Source organism: Stigmatopora nigra, chromosome 1, assembly GCF_051989575.1.
Source record: "Stigmatopora nigra isolate UIUO_SnigA chromosome 1, RoL_Snig_1.1, whole genome shotgun sequence".
NCBI classification, from domain to species: Eukaryota; Metazoa; Chordata; class Actinopteri; order Syngnathiformes; family Syngnathidae; genus Stigmatopora; species Stigmatopora nigra.
Window position 1 is genome coordinate 17,175,161 of NC_135508.1, and position 16,671 is coordinate 17,191,831.

Genomic DNA, 16,671 nt, shown 5'->3' on the forward strand with positions numbered 1-16,671 from the left:
TCACAAATTTCAGCATGACATCACAGTTTCTCTGTTGCTTGCTCACCTGTCTAGGCAGGAACTCATAGTTAATTAGAATTGGACCTATGGGGGCTACCAGCTGATGGATTAATGGTCAGTCTGGACTGAAGCAATGGCATATTCAGTGAAATGTAATATTCTAATAAATGGGGATTTTTCAAAAAGAAAAAAGAAATTCTGTAGTTTAAGGTGTGTTTAGTGCAATTTCACATTGAAGGACAGAGGCTTCCAAACTGTATTCATTTACTAAATACAATCCAATTGTACAGGATTTTTTTTCACATTCTATTAGTAAACTCATAAAAGACTTGAGTGGAACCAGCTATGCATCACTCTGGTGATATTGTTCCCTGAGTACCTTGAATGTTGGTGGGAACCAGACATTTCAACAGTCTTACACATTTTATTTTGTTTAACAAGCTGTGTCTGGAACTGGTTCACTTTGTATTATATTGTGAGCTTCCATCATTCAGGCCTGTTCTACTGGACAACTCCACTCTGGGAAAAGCACCAGCACATCAGGCATTTAGAATGTAAATCTAAGAATGCTTTTTTTGAGATGTGACTGGCCCGGCTGTAGGATTTTTTAAAGCTCAAACAATGTTAAGACACAAAGTCCAGCAATTTATTGGTGTAGTAAATAAGAATTTAATCAATGTTTTCCAATTAAAAAAACTCCAAAACAACAATTCACATGCTTACCATGCCACAGAATGGCTGTTGGAAAAGTATTCTGTATTCCAGTTATTTAAAATTAAACATATAATATACTAAGAATAACACCTTTATAGTTTGCGTGATAACACGGAAAATAATGAATACTGGGTACTATAAATATCGGTTTCTGTTGACCCCTGTGTCAGACCAAGACCAGGCCCTTGTCAGTCCAGGGGGCGGAGATTTATCCACTCCCAGGTGAAGGAGTTTAATAACTACCTTGGGATCTTGTTCACAAGTGGGGGTAGATTAGACTGTGAGATCAAAAGGCATATTAGAGTGGCATCCACAACTTTGCAGAGCTTAACCGATCCGTCATGGTGAAGAGAGAGTTTGCCGGTAAGGCGGAGCTCTTGATTTACAAGACCTATGTTCATACCTTCACCTATGGCCATGAATTTTAGGTAATGTCCAAAAGGAGTTTCAATGGGGCTGTTGGGCTCAGATTTAGATATAGAGTCTGGGAGGGATTCAGAATAGATCCATTGCTCCTCTATGTCGAGTGGAGCCAGCTGAAGTGGTTCAGGCACCTAGTGAGGGTGCACCCTGGGCACCTCCCTCGGGAGGTGTTTCAGGCAATTTTCAACTATGATGAGTCTCACGTTTAGCCAGGACATGCTGAAGGGAAGGGATTATATCTCTTAGCTGGCCTGTGGATTCTAGAAGGCTTGGTGAAAGTGGCAGGAGAGAGCTGTCTGGGCCTCTTTGCTGAGGTTGCTGCCCCCACGACACGGATATGGATAAGTGGGAGATGACAGAGACAATTTATGAGCTTGTTAAGATCGCAGCACCACATCCTGATTTTTTTTTAAAGGTGGGGGGGACATAATCGATGATTTGCAATTTGCAAGGGCATTCAACGATATGAGGAAATGACAAGGTTAAGGACAACAAATCACAGTAAGAATGTGAACATAATGTACTTTGAACTACTATATTGTGATAGGTTTGCACTTTGCATTCAGAGTCTGGCTTCCGTTAATGCTGTTGCTGTGACTGAGACAACAAAAATATATATCTTTAATGGTTTACCACGCAATGATGGTCTGCGCATTTTTTGCACTGCCGAAATACATACAACACTTGCATCAGATTTTAGAAGGGCTATAGTTTAAATCATAGTATAGTTAAGCCCATTTTCCTTATTTGGTCACATCTCTCTCTTGCCACCATGCACACGCCTACAATACACACAATGTGCCAGTGATCCAAAAACAATGTTTTAAGCCAGAAACATACAGTTGTACATTTGTAATGGACAGTGCTGCCATACATTTACACATTAGTGTTTGTATTCCCGCTGGGTTAAGAGCTCTGATGCCAATGTGGCTTACACAGAGATGCTCTCTACATACTGGCTGCGGTTCAGCACTGGTCATTCCCATCTTTAATCGGGCCTTTGACTGTTTACGTAACTGTCAGAAGCGATCCAAAATCCTCTCATGTGAGCAGAGAGCCTCCTAAAGCAGTCTCTACAGCATCCATTTAGGTAGTGACTTGTTTTAAACTTTCTGAACATTTGGCAATCCATTCCTAAATTATAGTTGGGTAGTTGGAGCAGTGACACAATCGTAGCAAATTTCATTAATGCCTAAGAGTGTCTAGGAGCAGAGAACTGACAACAGTAGTAAAAAAAGATGCATGCTCATCTCTTACAAGAGTCTGAGTGGCGGGGTTCGCACATCTGTAAACGTTCAAATAGTGAGGGTGAATCAGACTGGTGAGACTCCCCATCTAGGATGTAGCCTCACCCACAGCTGGAGACCTCCCGTCTTCCGATGCAGACGCTGTGTGTGCTGGATGGTGGTGAAGAAACAAACAGCAGTGGAGTACACACCCATGCAGCTGGCAGGAGTGGCTTGATAAAGCCTTACCCCACAGTAGCAGACCATCAATTATTGACATGGTGAAATTTAATGATCTGGTGCACACAAGGAATCTACCTCCTCATGCTACTTGTGAATGACTTAAGTCACTACAGTAGCATATTCTGGACGATCTATTTGGCCATTAGTTTGCCCAATGTTATTGAAGGGCTCATTTTGAAACTGATTTCTTGGGGTACCTTTTGAACAGACCCTATAGTTGTTAGTGTAGTCAAGTTAATGTTAGGAGAGAGAGCTTGCCCACACGCCAGAATGAGATCAAACAAAAAGTTTGCATAACTGGAAAGACAACCAAGAAAAGCCCTGTTATAGCTGCTCAAACAGGACAAGAATAGAAATGGTCTACAAAGAAGAAATACATGTCACAGACTCTGTTTCACTGTAAGTGCGAATGGCTACAATGAACAGACACACCAACATTTGTCGCTCTAGTAGGGCATACTATATAAGAGAAGTGCACGCAACAAAGCTTTTGTGTGTTATCCCAACTTTCGGTTTCGGTAGTGGCATTTCAATGAAAAAAGGCGGATCAAAAGCACATATTTAGTCACACTTAGGCAGAATATTTTTAGCCATTAAATTCTGGGTGCAACTCTAATAATAACCTCTGCCATTTAGGTATAATGTCACATATTGTAGTGTGCTTGTTAAGAAGCCCAAAAGGAATGTAGCTGTGTACGCCCAAAATGAATTAGACAATTACAACACAAAAGATAAACTCCTCCTAAACCACAAAGAAGGGCTTGTCAGGTGTATCTTAATCTTGCTTCACTGTTAAATGCTCCTTATTTTTGTACACCGATGCAGGGACCAAACTTTTTTTTTTAATTTCATAAACACATTTCTGATTAAATGGAATGAAGAGGTGTAAATGTTCATACGTCTGATTCAGTGGGTGGATGAGAACAGTGATGATTTGAGATGTAAAATGATTAAATATTTTAACAGACTATTTTCCCGGCACACCTCATTCTGACACACAAACATACCTTGCCTGGAGCTCCGGTAATTGTGTGCTGTGTCTTTCATCTTTTCCAATGATCATATTCTCACATTTCGCACACATGCCTTTCGGCTCTTTCAATGTGAGCACGCCCAGGCCACCTTTGACAAACTAAGGCCCAACTTTGAAGTAAACGTTTAGTTGTGGATAAAATCTTCAATGACGGAGAATAATAATTGTGATAAATAGGATGTCTAAAAAATATCTACTGAGCTTGCAATGCAATAAATGTAGCCAAAAGGGAAGGATTGTTCAAGTATGTTATTAACTTGCTTTCCTGACTTGACACTTGACAGGAAGTTGGAAGAAGAACAAGTGAAGAACTCTTAGGAACTACTGTCTACTCACAAACGTGGCATGAACCATGGGAGGAATGCCAAATTTTTATTGCTGATTCGAACATTGCATTGGAAAAAGCCAACCTTTTGTCCGAGGGAAAATTTAAAAGCTCACTTTGTAAACTGTAATTCACAGTTTTCATGCATTGTTCTTTATTACTGGCTGCCCTGGCTTGACACAACTGGGCAGCAGGGACTCATATTTACTGGAATGTTCTGCTGACTCATGGACACCTAGAGGCAGCTATAGGATGTTTTACATTGGATGTCAACACATCGTTTTCGGAGCTTCAATCAAACAGTAGTGCTTTACAGTGTGGACAAATGGCTTCACATACAATGGGAACATGTGTAAACAGTAGCACTTGAGCTGATTGTCTGTTATCTAAACACTTTAAGGAGGTAGAAATCGGCATAGCAGCCTCATTTTGGACTTCAGGCATGCCGGCACTAAAGTTGCGCGAGGGCTTTTACTTGCAATAATTCACTCCAGGCAAAGGAGAAAAAAAAAGCAAACGGCTCAAAAGTTTAAAGAGAGCAGAAGAGGTATTTGGAAAAAGAGCGAGACCTCGAGCTTCTCCAGCTGCACCGACACCTTGAGCAATTGGACCCCAGCCTGCATGATTCTAAGACTATTAACTGCTGATTTATACCCCAGATAGTCCAGAGCTAAGGTTTGTTGACATTCGGGTTGTCTGTGCAGCCAAATACTCAAAGACACCCCTCCCCCCATTTCAGCAGCTCATTCTCATAAACGTCTCACTGTGACAACTATAGAAATGTGAAATTATCTTTGTTGGCTTTGATCCAAAATCTTGTAAGAAACACACAATTGTGGAAGTGTGTCAGCGCCTCCATGCTGTGAACAAGGATGGTACCCTATGGTCTTGCTCTAAGCAGGAATGTGCAACATTCAATCATGTGACCTAAAAACATCTAGATTAGACACTTAAGGCATCACAAGGAGATTCATCAACAATGAATATTTATGTTATGAGGGGGAAATCGGGCTGTTTAAGATCTCACTGAGGCAGCGCAGTCATTTAAAGACTACATATAAGATTGCTCGCAGCCTTAACAAAAAAGTGTGTCTCTAGGCAAGAGCTTCTCTGTACACAACTAGCCATTGATTGCAGGCAAATGAAAGCCTTTTGTTGTTCATAAATGATGTGTTTGTGTGTGTTGCCTAATGGACCTTTTGCTAAGTTAAGAACCATATCTTCCCAATTTTTTTTAACCTTTCACTGTGCCATTGTAATATGACATGGAGGTGGAGGTCGTGTGGGAAAGTTGCCTTGAAGGAGGACGTACCCTGTTCCTAATTCTTGGCTGTCAAAGAAGAGGGAACACTTCCATGCTGAGGCCCACTTGACGAGCCATTAAACAAGGGGCTACATTCCTCAATAATTCACTCTGACCTGAGCCCAACACGCTAGCTGAGGGTCAATGGATACAGAGTGATTAGGCTGGGAAGGGGGGTTTGTGCGTGAGGGAGGTCGGAGTTAGGTTGTAAAACTGAATGTAGAGGACTGAAAGGCAAACTGATGAAAAGGAAACACAAAAGCAGTGATATTTCAGTTAGATCTATCCTAGATTATATGCTCTCAGCAGGCATGGAATTTGGGGCAATTATTATTCACAGTTCCAATGCTTGCATTGTGGTCCTACTCGTTGGACCGTTTCTAACAAAGTGACTTTTTAGCTGCCCAAAGGACCAGCATGAGTAAAAAATGAAAATGTCACAAACAACCATTTGGAGTTTGGCCGCTATGGGCAGAATTAGGATTTTAATTCAACAAATTAAATCCTTCCCCGAGCCAATCCTCTTATCCCGTAATCCCCAGGTAGGTTTCTCATGGGGACAGGCTAAAACGCCCCAGCGTGGCAACACATCTGGCTTGGTCACAAGTTGACATATTGTCAACCTCGCCTTTAAAGAGACTATGAGAAACTGCCCCTGTGTGTAAAAATGAAACTACCTTACACGTTACGGTGCTGTTCATCTTTCTCCGCCGAAACTACAAGAACCTTCTCTTCTTGATGGGTGGCATTCAAACGATGACTTCATGGAAGAATCTATTTTTGTTGTCAAAGTTGGACGGCAGTGATTCCCATGGCAGAAAAAGAATTCTTTTTTTTCTGGCATTTTGTCAAAACCAACAAGAGTGACGCTCCCTAACTCTCCCATGTTTTACTATCATTTTCTCATATGGTTGTTTTTGCAGACTACGAGAAAAGTTTAAATACCCATTCATAGTACTTATCCAACAACACATCGGTGTTCACCCAACACAGCTGAATCTGTCATTGACTTTGATTTATCCTTGCACAGCTTGACAGACCGAAATAAGAGCTAAAGGGTCGTACCCACAGATACCATATCATGAGAATCTAAAATTCACATCCTCATCTACACTAGTCATTCCACTAAGAGCTTAGGAGGCCACCAAGAAAATGTTAATCTATTTGAAATGGACTGTGAGGGAACAAAAGAGTAGATGGGCAACATTCCTGCAAATCCCCCTGCAACGCTATAGTCAATATGACAGCTATGTATTTCCTCCTGCTATCTGTCACATTCAACGTGGTTCATGCCACATTCAGTTGCCTAGAGCAACAGGACACACAATTATCCTCACTGCCCCCTTTCCAACTCGTTTGTCCGACTCAGTAATGCATCCAAGATTGCTATGTACTTGTACTTGAATATTCCAGGTTTGAAGTGAATAGATCCCCACAGTAAAATGTGGACCAAAATAAAAACTAGATCTTACTGTGGTATAGATGCGGCATTCTGGTGCAATCAGAGGACACTCATGGTAATCCACCAGCGCCAGCAGTTTCTGTCCTCTCTTTAGCTGGCACCCCGCTGATCCCCGCAGATGATAAAGTTAATGTCCACAAGTCATCAGAGCTCCCTCGACTGGATTGAGCTCAAGCTGCCTGCGTTTCTCTGTGACCCCCTTTAGTACTCTGTGTCTTCCTCCGAAGAGCTCTTTCTCAGTCTGCCGACATGCATAGACTCTTCTTTCCTCTCCTCTCTCTCCATGCGCTCTGGCTCTCAGCTGTGGTCTCTTTCACATCAACACGCAGCACTGTGAGCCTTCCCCCTGTTCTGCCCCGCCCCGCCCCCGAGCTTTATCTTGCCTCAGTAGTACATATCCACTTCTGCTTCTCCTTCCGAGCAGGACACTGTACATGTGTTTGTTGCTGCATCTCCAGCAGTGGGAGAACTGACTGGGGGATTGCATGGAGGAGAAGATGGAATTTTTGGAATGGGGTTATTGCAATCTAATGTTGGATAGAAAGGAGCAAGCAGGTTTCTGTATGTGATAGTAGAATCAATGATAGTTGAAAAAGAGCAGCAATTTTAAAACCATCCTTTAGAAAAAGCAACAACACAACCAGCATAAGTAGAACCAAAAATGCTAAACTGGAATTGGAATGATGGTGAATGATCGTTTCAGGTAAAAACCACGTGAAGTCCAGCAATGCTGACTGAGGGAGTAAAACAGCCGGGAAGGTAAAAGCCAGAGTAGGAGAAAAAAAACGGAGCACTCTTGCCCATCTGCTGCAATCATAATCAGTCTCAGCTGAATGGTTGTGACAAACTGCCGCCTAAACCGGGCCTGCGAGCAAAAACGTGGGGAGATGGGACGCAGGGGGAAGAAGACGATGAGGAAAACGACTAGTAGGGGAGGGGGAACCCCCTTTTGTCTGCCTCCCAATGGGACCAGTGCAAGGGGGGTGGGGGTTAGGGAGGAGAGAAAAGGGGAATTAAAAGGGTCCCGTTGACAGAAGCGGACAGTTAAAGAGAGAGAATAAAGGCACTGGTCTGACTTGGAGTCGAGGCCATCCCTGCCACTTGGCCTCACATTCACTGTCACTAATGTGCTGAAAGAACAATGACACTAAGCATGTGAGGAAATTAGTCTGCAGGACAAAGTGGGAGTTATCCACAGAAGGTGGATGAAGAATTAGGAATGATGCTGCACATTGTTCGGAGCCCGCGGTCTCATTCATCATCATAAAAAAACTGAAAGATTCATGGTGGCTGGTGATGATGAGTGTTATGCAGCGAGATAATCGAGTTTAACATACGCACAGCTGTCTAGAAGGCAAATCTGAATATGGAGTCAGCGCGATTTGGTTCTCATGGCAGGTGGCTGCCAATTACCTACCATTGTCCCATTTGGAGTAAAAAAGACAAATGGACGACTGAGTCAGCAGTAATACGTACATGGGTGGCATAATTAAAAAAACAAAAATCAGAAGTCAGTGTTCCATACTAATTCGATTTGGAGCTAGCAGCCAATGGTTTCCCAATAACGATTACCCACATGCCACTAAGCCACTCAAAATAAGAAACATGATGCATGCATGTTTTATTTAAACAGCTGTTGTATGTTGTTATGGATTTAAAAATTACAAGCATGTGCAGAACAGTACAGACAGCACAGTAGCTGTCTGTTAGTGGTGCCAGAGAGAAATTCCTCTGTTTAGGAACACTTGGCTGCCCATACACTCAGACTGGCTCCACCGGTGTCACATGTAGAGATTGACACACAGAGTCTAAGTTAGCATTGCGCTGGGAGCTGGTAAGCAAAGAGAAGGAGACAAGACAGTGGTGAGACAGTCACTAGAGGACTGACAGATCAATATAGAAAAGAGTAAAGGCCTATTGGAATGCAAGTGCAGCGGCGCATGGGCTTGTCCAATGAATTTTAGTCAAATGGACAGCACGTTGTTTTAATACCGGATTATTTGGTAGACAACCAGACTGCATGTTGCCTTGATTTGATCGGACTCATTTCCAAAACCCAGGAAGAGTTGTTTCAGTGTGGAACAATGTGTGACTGAAAAGCTTATAAAAATGTTGGCTTGTACAAGCAATGTCCACTGAATACTGATTTGTTCGGTGAGAATTGTCAGTTTTATGTTATAATAGAGTAACATGAAAATGTCAGTTTAGAAAAAAAACTTATTTAGACTTTGTCTAACATATTTCTCCCAAACCACCACACGAGATTGTACAAGCACTTTTTCCATCTCATATTTTGATGAGATTTGGCATGGTTTCCTGATTACGGAAGATATATCTGTGATAAAAATATGTCAATTACACTTTTTTTGTGTATGTATTGGATATTATGGGTGTAAAATATAATATGTAAAAAAAAAAAAAAAATATATATATATATATATATATATATATATATATATATATATATATATATATATATATATATATATATATATATATATATATATATATATATATATATATATATATATATATATATATATATATATATATATATATATATATATATATATATATATATATATATATATGTATATGTATATGTATATGTATATATATATATATATATATATTATATTATTATTATTATTATTATTATTATTATATATATAATGATAAATAAATGACATTGCATCCACTGGGCCACAACCTAGTATTTGGAGACCCCTGCTATCTTTCATGGCTTCAATTAGTATAGCATAAATGTGCCAATGTACTATGTGGCCAGTAGTGGAACTGCCAGAGCCATCAGCCACACTCTCCCCCTGTGACATTAATCCTCTGTAGTTTGATCACAGTTGAGTAACCAGAGGCAGACAAGGGACGCCAGCATGCGTCACTGGAGCTCATTATTCCTCTGGTGCATTATGTTGTTTTGGTGTGTGTTACAAGACAGAAGACATTTATTACAAAACAGGTAACTAACTACTTGTTACACTCAGAACACCGCTCTTAATAATTTCAGGATGCTTTTTAAACGTCAGGATGAAGGGCATGTGGTGTCTGTCCAGCAGACAAGTACGTGTCAACATGGCGACATTTTCATTTCCTGCACTTGAATGAGCAAAGGAAATTCCAGAATACAGACGGCAAGCCTGTTTGTTTACCCAGCACAAACCCACTCAGATCTGTGAGGGGCCAGACAGATGCAAATCACAAGATGGTCATGCTGACAGAACCCATGAGTGCCTATATTTGAAACTGTATGCGGCAAGATGAGTGTGTAATAGGACAGAGACATTACGGCATCTTAGTCATTTTCCAATTAGGCAGCGGTGCGAGAAGGGGGGTGTTGGAAGTCTGACTAGACATCAATCTGTAAAGATTCATTTCCGCTCTCAACTCAGGAAATGCTGAAAGTATTCTATAAACACCATTAACTCAGATGCAGTATATGTAGAATTAATCTTAGATTTCCAGTGGGATGATCAGAACAAAAAAAAAGAAAACATGTCAATGATTATAATCTTGTGCAAAATATTGAAGCACATCAAAGCTTGAACTACAGTGAGTCATGTGGGATTGTTTTGGATTTTACACATTTTCCCTGCTTCCTGTTTCCTGTGGGACAAAGGAATGTTTTCAAAAAACCTCCAAACTGTAGGTAAGTATCATGGAATGGACGCCCTGTCATCCTTAACGACACAAAACATGACTTAACTAAAACACACACACACACACACTACACCTAGGAGTCTTTTTGGACTGAGGATGTTATGGCAAGATGCACTTGAAAACATAAAAAATGTTCTAAAATCTCACGCTATCAAAAGCAATAAAGAGGAAATTGCACACTCATTCTCTGGTAACGTACCAGTAAACAGGATTTCATTACACAGTGACGAATAGCTCAAACAGCACAGAGAATCCATCTTATAAATGTATGTGTGCTTCTTAAATCCAATCACAGAAGATAAATAAATATGTGCTGAGTAAAACAATTTGTGGAGCGACAGCTTAGCTCCGTGTTTCACCTTGACCATGTCACAAGCACTCAATAGGGGGACAGACACTACGATAATACTGCTTAAGTACTGTAACTCTCATTGGTCAACCTTGAGGGAGCAACGGTAAAAGGCTACATTAAACCACCAGATTAACCTCTCAAAGGCTCTATAAAATAGATGCATTCATTTATCTGTGAGAAGTGGAAGACATGACAGTTTCACAGCTTGAGATGCAACTAGCGTTCTTTTTATTTAAAACATTCACTAATATTCAAGCAATACTTGAAGGTTCTGACAAAGGATTTGAAAACTCAATTATTGTCTTAATTGGAGGTCTTTAAATCTTGTTTTTACTGAATATTTACTTCAAATGGCTGGATTATTCATGTGATTACCTTTAGAAGATACCATTTTGGAGTGAGAGCTCTTTGGATCTTAAAGTTAACACACAGTATAGCCCAACAGTTCTTCAGAATCTCAAAAGTACAGACCTCCTTTTCGAAAGAACAGGCTCACTACATACTTGGACGAAAGATTAGGCTCTTTTATTATGCTCAGATGGCCGCCAGCAGCAGAAAGGCATCTCGCCAGCCATATATGCCTTGTAGTATCGTCAGTATGGTCATGTTGAGTAAAGCTGTTTCCCAGCTCAAAGCTGCCTCTTTGTTGAACACTCACGAGATTTTCTTCAAAGAGCATGCCCTCGTAGCCACAAGGTCATTCCTGAAAGGTTTTTTATATTTTTTATTTATTTTTTTAATATATTTTTTTAACTGCATTACTGGAGAAGAAGAGCTAGAAATGGACAGATGTGGAATATTAAAGGAATGGTCAATAAAAGGGGAATTCTTCTCAATAAAGATATTTTCTCACGACCCATAATTCCTTATTTTAGCCCCCATCTGATCTGACCTCTATGTTTTATCTGGCTCTATAAAATTATGACAAACAGTTATTGGGCAGCAGATGTCATTGCTAATTTAGTTTTGGCTGGTGTCACTCTAAGGGGGGTTCATTAGCCTGACACTGTTCTCTAAAATGGCGTGTGAGTTGTCGCGGATGAAACACCATCTGCGTCAACAGGCCCTTTTCCAAATACTTCTGGTAACACCAGCTAAGCACAAAAGCGGGAAAATAACTTGCGTAAAAATGCTTTAATCTAGATGGTTTATTACATAACAAATTGTCTTAACCATTATGTCTTGGTCCATGAAGCATCAATATTTATTTCTTTAATAGGCATATTCTTTCCGAGAAATATAGAAATAATACCAACAAAGTGGAAAGAAGCTAAAATTATGAATAACTTGACCTAATCTATCCGATTTTATAAGAAACCAGAGCGTATTAATAGCAAGCTTCTTCAATTGAAAGAGAAAATCCACACAAGCCCAGGGAAAACTTGCAAACTCCACACATTATGGTCGGAACCCACTGAGGATTGAACCCTCAATCTTAGAACTGTAAAACTGACGTGCTAACCACTGGAGAGTACATATATCCTTCTTTTTTATGTCAGTGTTCTTTACCCGAGATGCTGTTGCTTGCTATAGGGTTATGAATAAAAAATAAATTGCATTTCACATACCTTTTGTAATTGTTGGTTTGAGAATTTTTTAAATGGCTTCTCTGGCTTTTTTATAAGATAAGAAAAAGGGGGGGGGGGCTTTTTCCCCGTGGGGTATCAAATGCTATCCTTTTTATTTCATATATATCCCTATATCGAAGCATATCACTTCCAAACTGAACCAAATAGTTAGCGAATCATTTTGGCTCTAAAGATTTGTTTTATTGTATAAAATCACAATTAGTGTACCTAGACATATACATAAATAGATATCCAATTAGCCTCATGCCAAAAATACCCAAGCCTAACGGAAATATGCCAAAAAAATACAAATTTGGAGTTTCACTATCTGGGGTTGGCACTGTGCCAAAGATCTTTTTTTTTTTAACTTTTCACAAACAAAATCACATTGAATGGACAAGTAACAGTGGGAGTGGCCCCATCCAACTTGTGCATTGATTTTGGATGCTGACAATTCAGCAGCTGCTTGAAATACGTGATGAATAAACAAACTGTCAATCACCTTTTTAAGGGCATATTGAAAAGGCTTACTTAAATTTGCACAAAGTCGAACATGGTCACAGAGACTCCTATAAATAATCAGGGTTAAAAAGAAGCCATAATTGTCCAATCTTTGTACTCCACCAGTGTGGAAATACACTATAATACGGTACAACGATTGACATGAATGCACCGGGTCACTAGGTCATGAAGTATAGGACTAGAAGAATGTAAGGGCCTGATGGATTGATGAGCTTCATTGGGTTCAGAGGGAAACGTCTACTACGCAGAGTGGTGCTAGCTAATGAGGGGTACTGTGTGTGTTTTGTCCCTTTTCTTTTTATTTTTTGGACTAGAAAACAATGATATAAAAAAATGTTGTAAAAGCATCAATCCAGCATATTTGACTAAATGCTGGGTTGGATGGTCGCTAAAATTTGCATGGTTATGTGTACGGAATACACATAATAAAAAATAATAATTTATATATATATATATATACACATATACATACACATACACATACACATACACATACACATACACATACACATACACATACACATACACATACATATACACATACATATATATATATATATATATATATATATATATATATATATATATATATATATATATATATATATATATATATATATATATATATATATATATATATATATATATATATATATATATATATATATATATATATATATATATATATATATATATATATATATATATATATATATATATATATATATATATATATATATATATATATATATATATATATATATGGAAAAATGCAGTCAAATCTCTGGAAACAGAGAAGAGCACACAACATATACATCTTATTAAAGCTCTAATTGTAAACTCTATCTTCTTTCACACTAAATGTAAAAGTGAAGAGACCTTTTGACTGTGTTATAGTTATTGCCTGGCCAGTTAGGAAACCAGGAAAAGATGCAGTCAAGTTTCACTGTGAACTAGGAGAGCCACAAAGTTCATGGCCTATTTAAAAACACACAGCAGACAGACCTCACAAGTGTGAGGACATTGTAATCGTGCTAAGAAACCATCAGGTCACTGACGATGACTCCCGGGTGTCTAAATAGAGGTGCGGACAACATGGACAGAAGGGTCATTCTTTACGCATCCCTTTCCTTTATTGAGGTTTGGCCTCACCAAGTAAAGGGGCTGGCTGGTTAGTGGTCATCCACCCGTCTAGAGACCCTTCAACCTCAGCCTCTCTCTGCTTACTCAAGGGGAAAATTACTTTGGGCCACGGGGATATAGCTCCATTGAGATGGAGAGAAGCTCCTTTCACAAAAGCGTGAAGTTTCAGAAAAAATTGCCTCATGTCTTTGGGAGTATGGTCTAGAAGTAGCAAGGTGACAAGGTCATTAGCTTGGCATCTTCATCAGTGCCACACCCTCTTTGTCCTCAAAAATCTTCTCCATGAGAAATAACCCAAGTCAACCCCACTCTGAGCCCAGAGTTGAGCTCCCACACCCATTGTTGCCAGACACAAAAAGCATCTTTTTGAGAGAGATGTGCAGAAAAGCTTGTCAAGGCTTAGAATCAAATAACATTGTTCTGCTGCCTCTGACTGGAAATGGATTACCGCCAGCTGCTCATGTCTCTCATCCATTAAACATCTGCCTTTTAGTTTTAAGAAGGTCTTACTTCCAAACATTGCAGCGCTCTTCCTCAAGCTGTTTGATGAGGTCGTCGATGCATAGGTTGTCATCCATGTATTCCTGTCAAAAAGAAACATAAATGATTAAGACTCAAATTGATTTTAAGAATCAAATACAAACAACTGAACAAGATCACCCTGTAAAACAAAATGACTGCCCGGGCTTAAATGCCCATGACCCATTAGCAGCACAATCCCATAATCATTTCAACTGCTTTATAAAGACCCATGTCTGGGGAAAATATTTGCCGGCTACATCAAACACACACTAAGGGTGCCGGAGTCAGTGCTGTCATTAAGAAGCCCACTCCTAATGACAGGGGACCACAACAATCCTCAGCTCACATGAAGGAATGCTAGGAATGCTGTATTAGTTGTCATGTGGAGGGTATTCAACGTCTTTAAAAGCACTGCACACGTATGCAATGCAATGTAGTACACCTTTGTGCAGGCTATATTTCGGACAGCTTGTAAAACAAGAAGAAAAACATTTGCCATTCTCACTAAAGCACTTGTGGATCTGGACATGGTCAAACTTTATCTTAGCCATGTTTAAAAGTTTATGTTCAAGACAATTTTGCGCTGAAGTTAGACAGATCTTAAAAAGTCATCATTGATGGTAATTTTTTACCTCTACAAGAAAGTGTACTAAATGACAAAAAAAGTTGTGAAAAACTCCAGATATCCAGCCTTTTAAAGACATTTACTCACTGTTCACACTGTACCATTTCAATGTTACAATTTTTGTGGTAAAAAATTCACTTTACTGTATTTCCCTATTAATTGGATATAAAATAAATGAAAACAGATTTATGCAGACATCACAGTAATTTTAACAGACAGGTAAGATTACCAATTCCTACCAGACGTGGTTAGACCACAGTCGTGGAAATTGTGTGTATTCTTGCAATTAAACAAACAAACAAACAAACAAAATGCAATACTATTCATTGTCATAACTTGAAACGGACCAGAAATTGCCAATTTGCACGAGCATAAACCACAAACATTCTGGGCAACTACCCTTTGGACAGATTCATCTTGAATATGTGCAAGGCATTTTCATTTATTAATTTCAACATAATCAACACATTTTGGTGAGCAATGTACTGCCCAGTGTCAGAAATATTGGGCTTTGTCAAAGATCATGTGTCTCCCAAATGATTAGCGAAAAATTAAACCCTTCTACATTTGATTACCTTTTGCCAACTGAAAGATAGTAATTCAAAGATTGTTGTGGGGTTTTGATTTCATTAAAAATGAGTACCATTCATCATGTCCAAGTAAGTGGTCAAAATAAGCAGGACTTAAAGGTCAGAAAGACAATAGCATGTTATGACCTGTGCCTTCTATTCCGTCAACCCCAGCTGCAGCGGCCGGCTGGGATATTTCGGACTTGTCTCTTGTTTTCTAAAGCCAAACTCTAAATTGCAGCTTTAAGAAAGAAGAACGCCTCAGCAAGGCAATTCTTCTGGCACTAGAAAGCAAAATATGTGTGTGTGTGTGTATCTGGGGACCAAATGGAGAACAAACCTCCGCTGTCCATAATAAGACCCAAACATTGCCGGGCCTGATATGGTTTATGAATTGAAAATTAGCCAACTGTGAAATCGAAGCATGAGGGACTACAATCGGTTACGCTTCCTTAAAATTGCTGTAACCTATCAGAAGAAATGACAAGACTTAAAACCATAGTTTCGAAGCTTAGTTTTTATATCACAAAGTTACATCTACTTTGCAGGTCCTAACGTGAGGGTTCTATCGCTTTAATTTTACGTAGGAAGTTCAATCAGCGGCTTGACAAAGTCGCCTTATTCAGCTGTGGAAGTGCACAGAACAAATGCTTCCAGTTCACTGGTGATTCTCTTCCTGCCTATCCGGCCCAAATGCCATCGAGTCAGCCAACACAGATTACCTTGGAGACAAAAACGACCCTGTTTGTCCTCTTCAGTGGGTTTGGGCTATCTGATGTCCCAACTCTAGCAGCACCTTCAGTTGGGCCCTAGCCCAAACATCAACACTTCACCGCCCTCAAGAATCATTGACAGATTATCTTTCCAAACATAAGCCACCAGCAATTCTCAAAATAGCCCCCCTTGTGTTTGGGTCTTTATCGGGCTCTTTGAGTTGCACAGAGCGTTCTATTCATGCCTAAAGAG

At 39.6% G+C, this 16,671-nt stretch overlaps 1 protein-coding gene across 7 annotated transcripts in view; it reads right to left on the minus strand.

The window, feature by feature from the left end:
* LOC144200484 (nck-associated protein 5-like) overlaps positions 1-16,671 on the minus strand; it is a 74,937-nt gene that overhangs the window by 41,214 nt on the left and 17,052 nt on the right. For 5 of the 7 annotated variants that reach the window (XM_077722680.1, XM_077722721.1, XM_077722691.1 and 2 more), the window contains one exon: positions 14,500-14,573. In XM_077722680.1, the coding sequence (XP_077578806.1) occupies positions 14,500-14,573 (74 nt within the window). Of the gene's footprint in view, positions 1-6,739; positions 7,030-14,499; positions 14,574-16,671 lie in introns of those variants that run through there. The other 2 variants (XM_077722727.1, XM_077722705.1) reach the window with 1 other exon arrangement.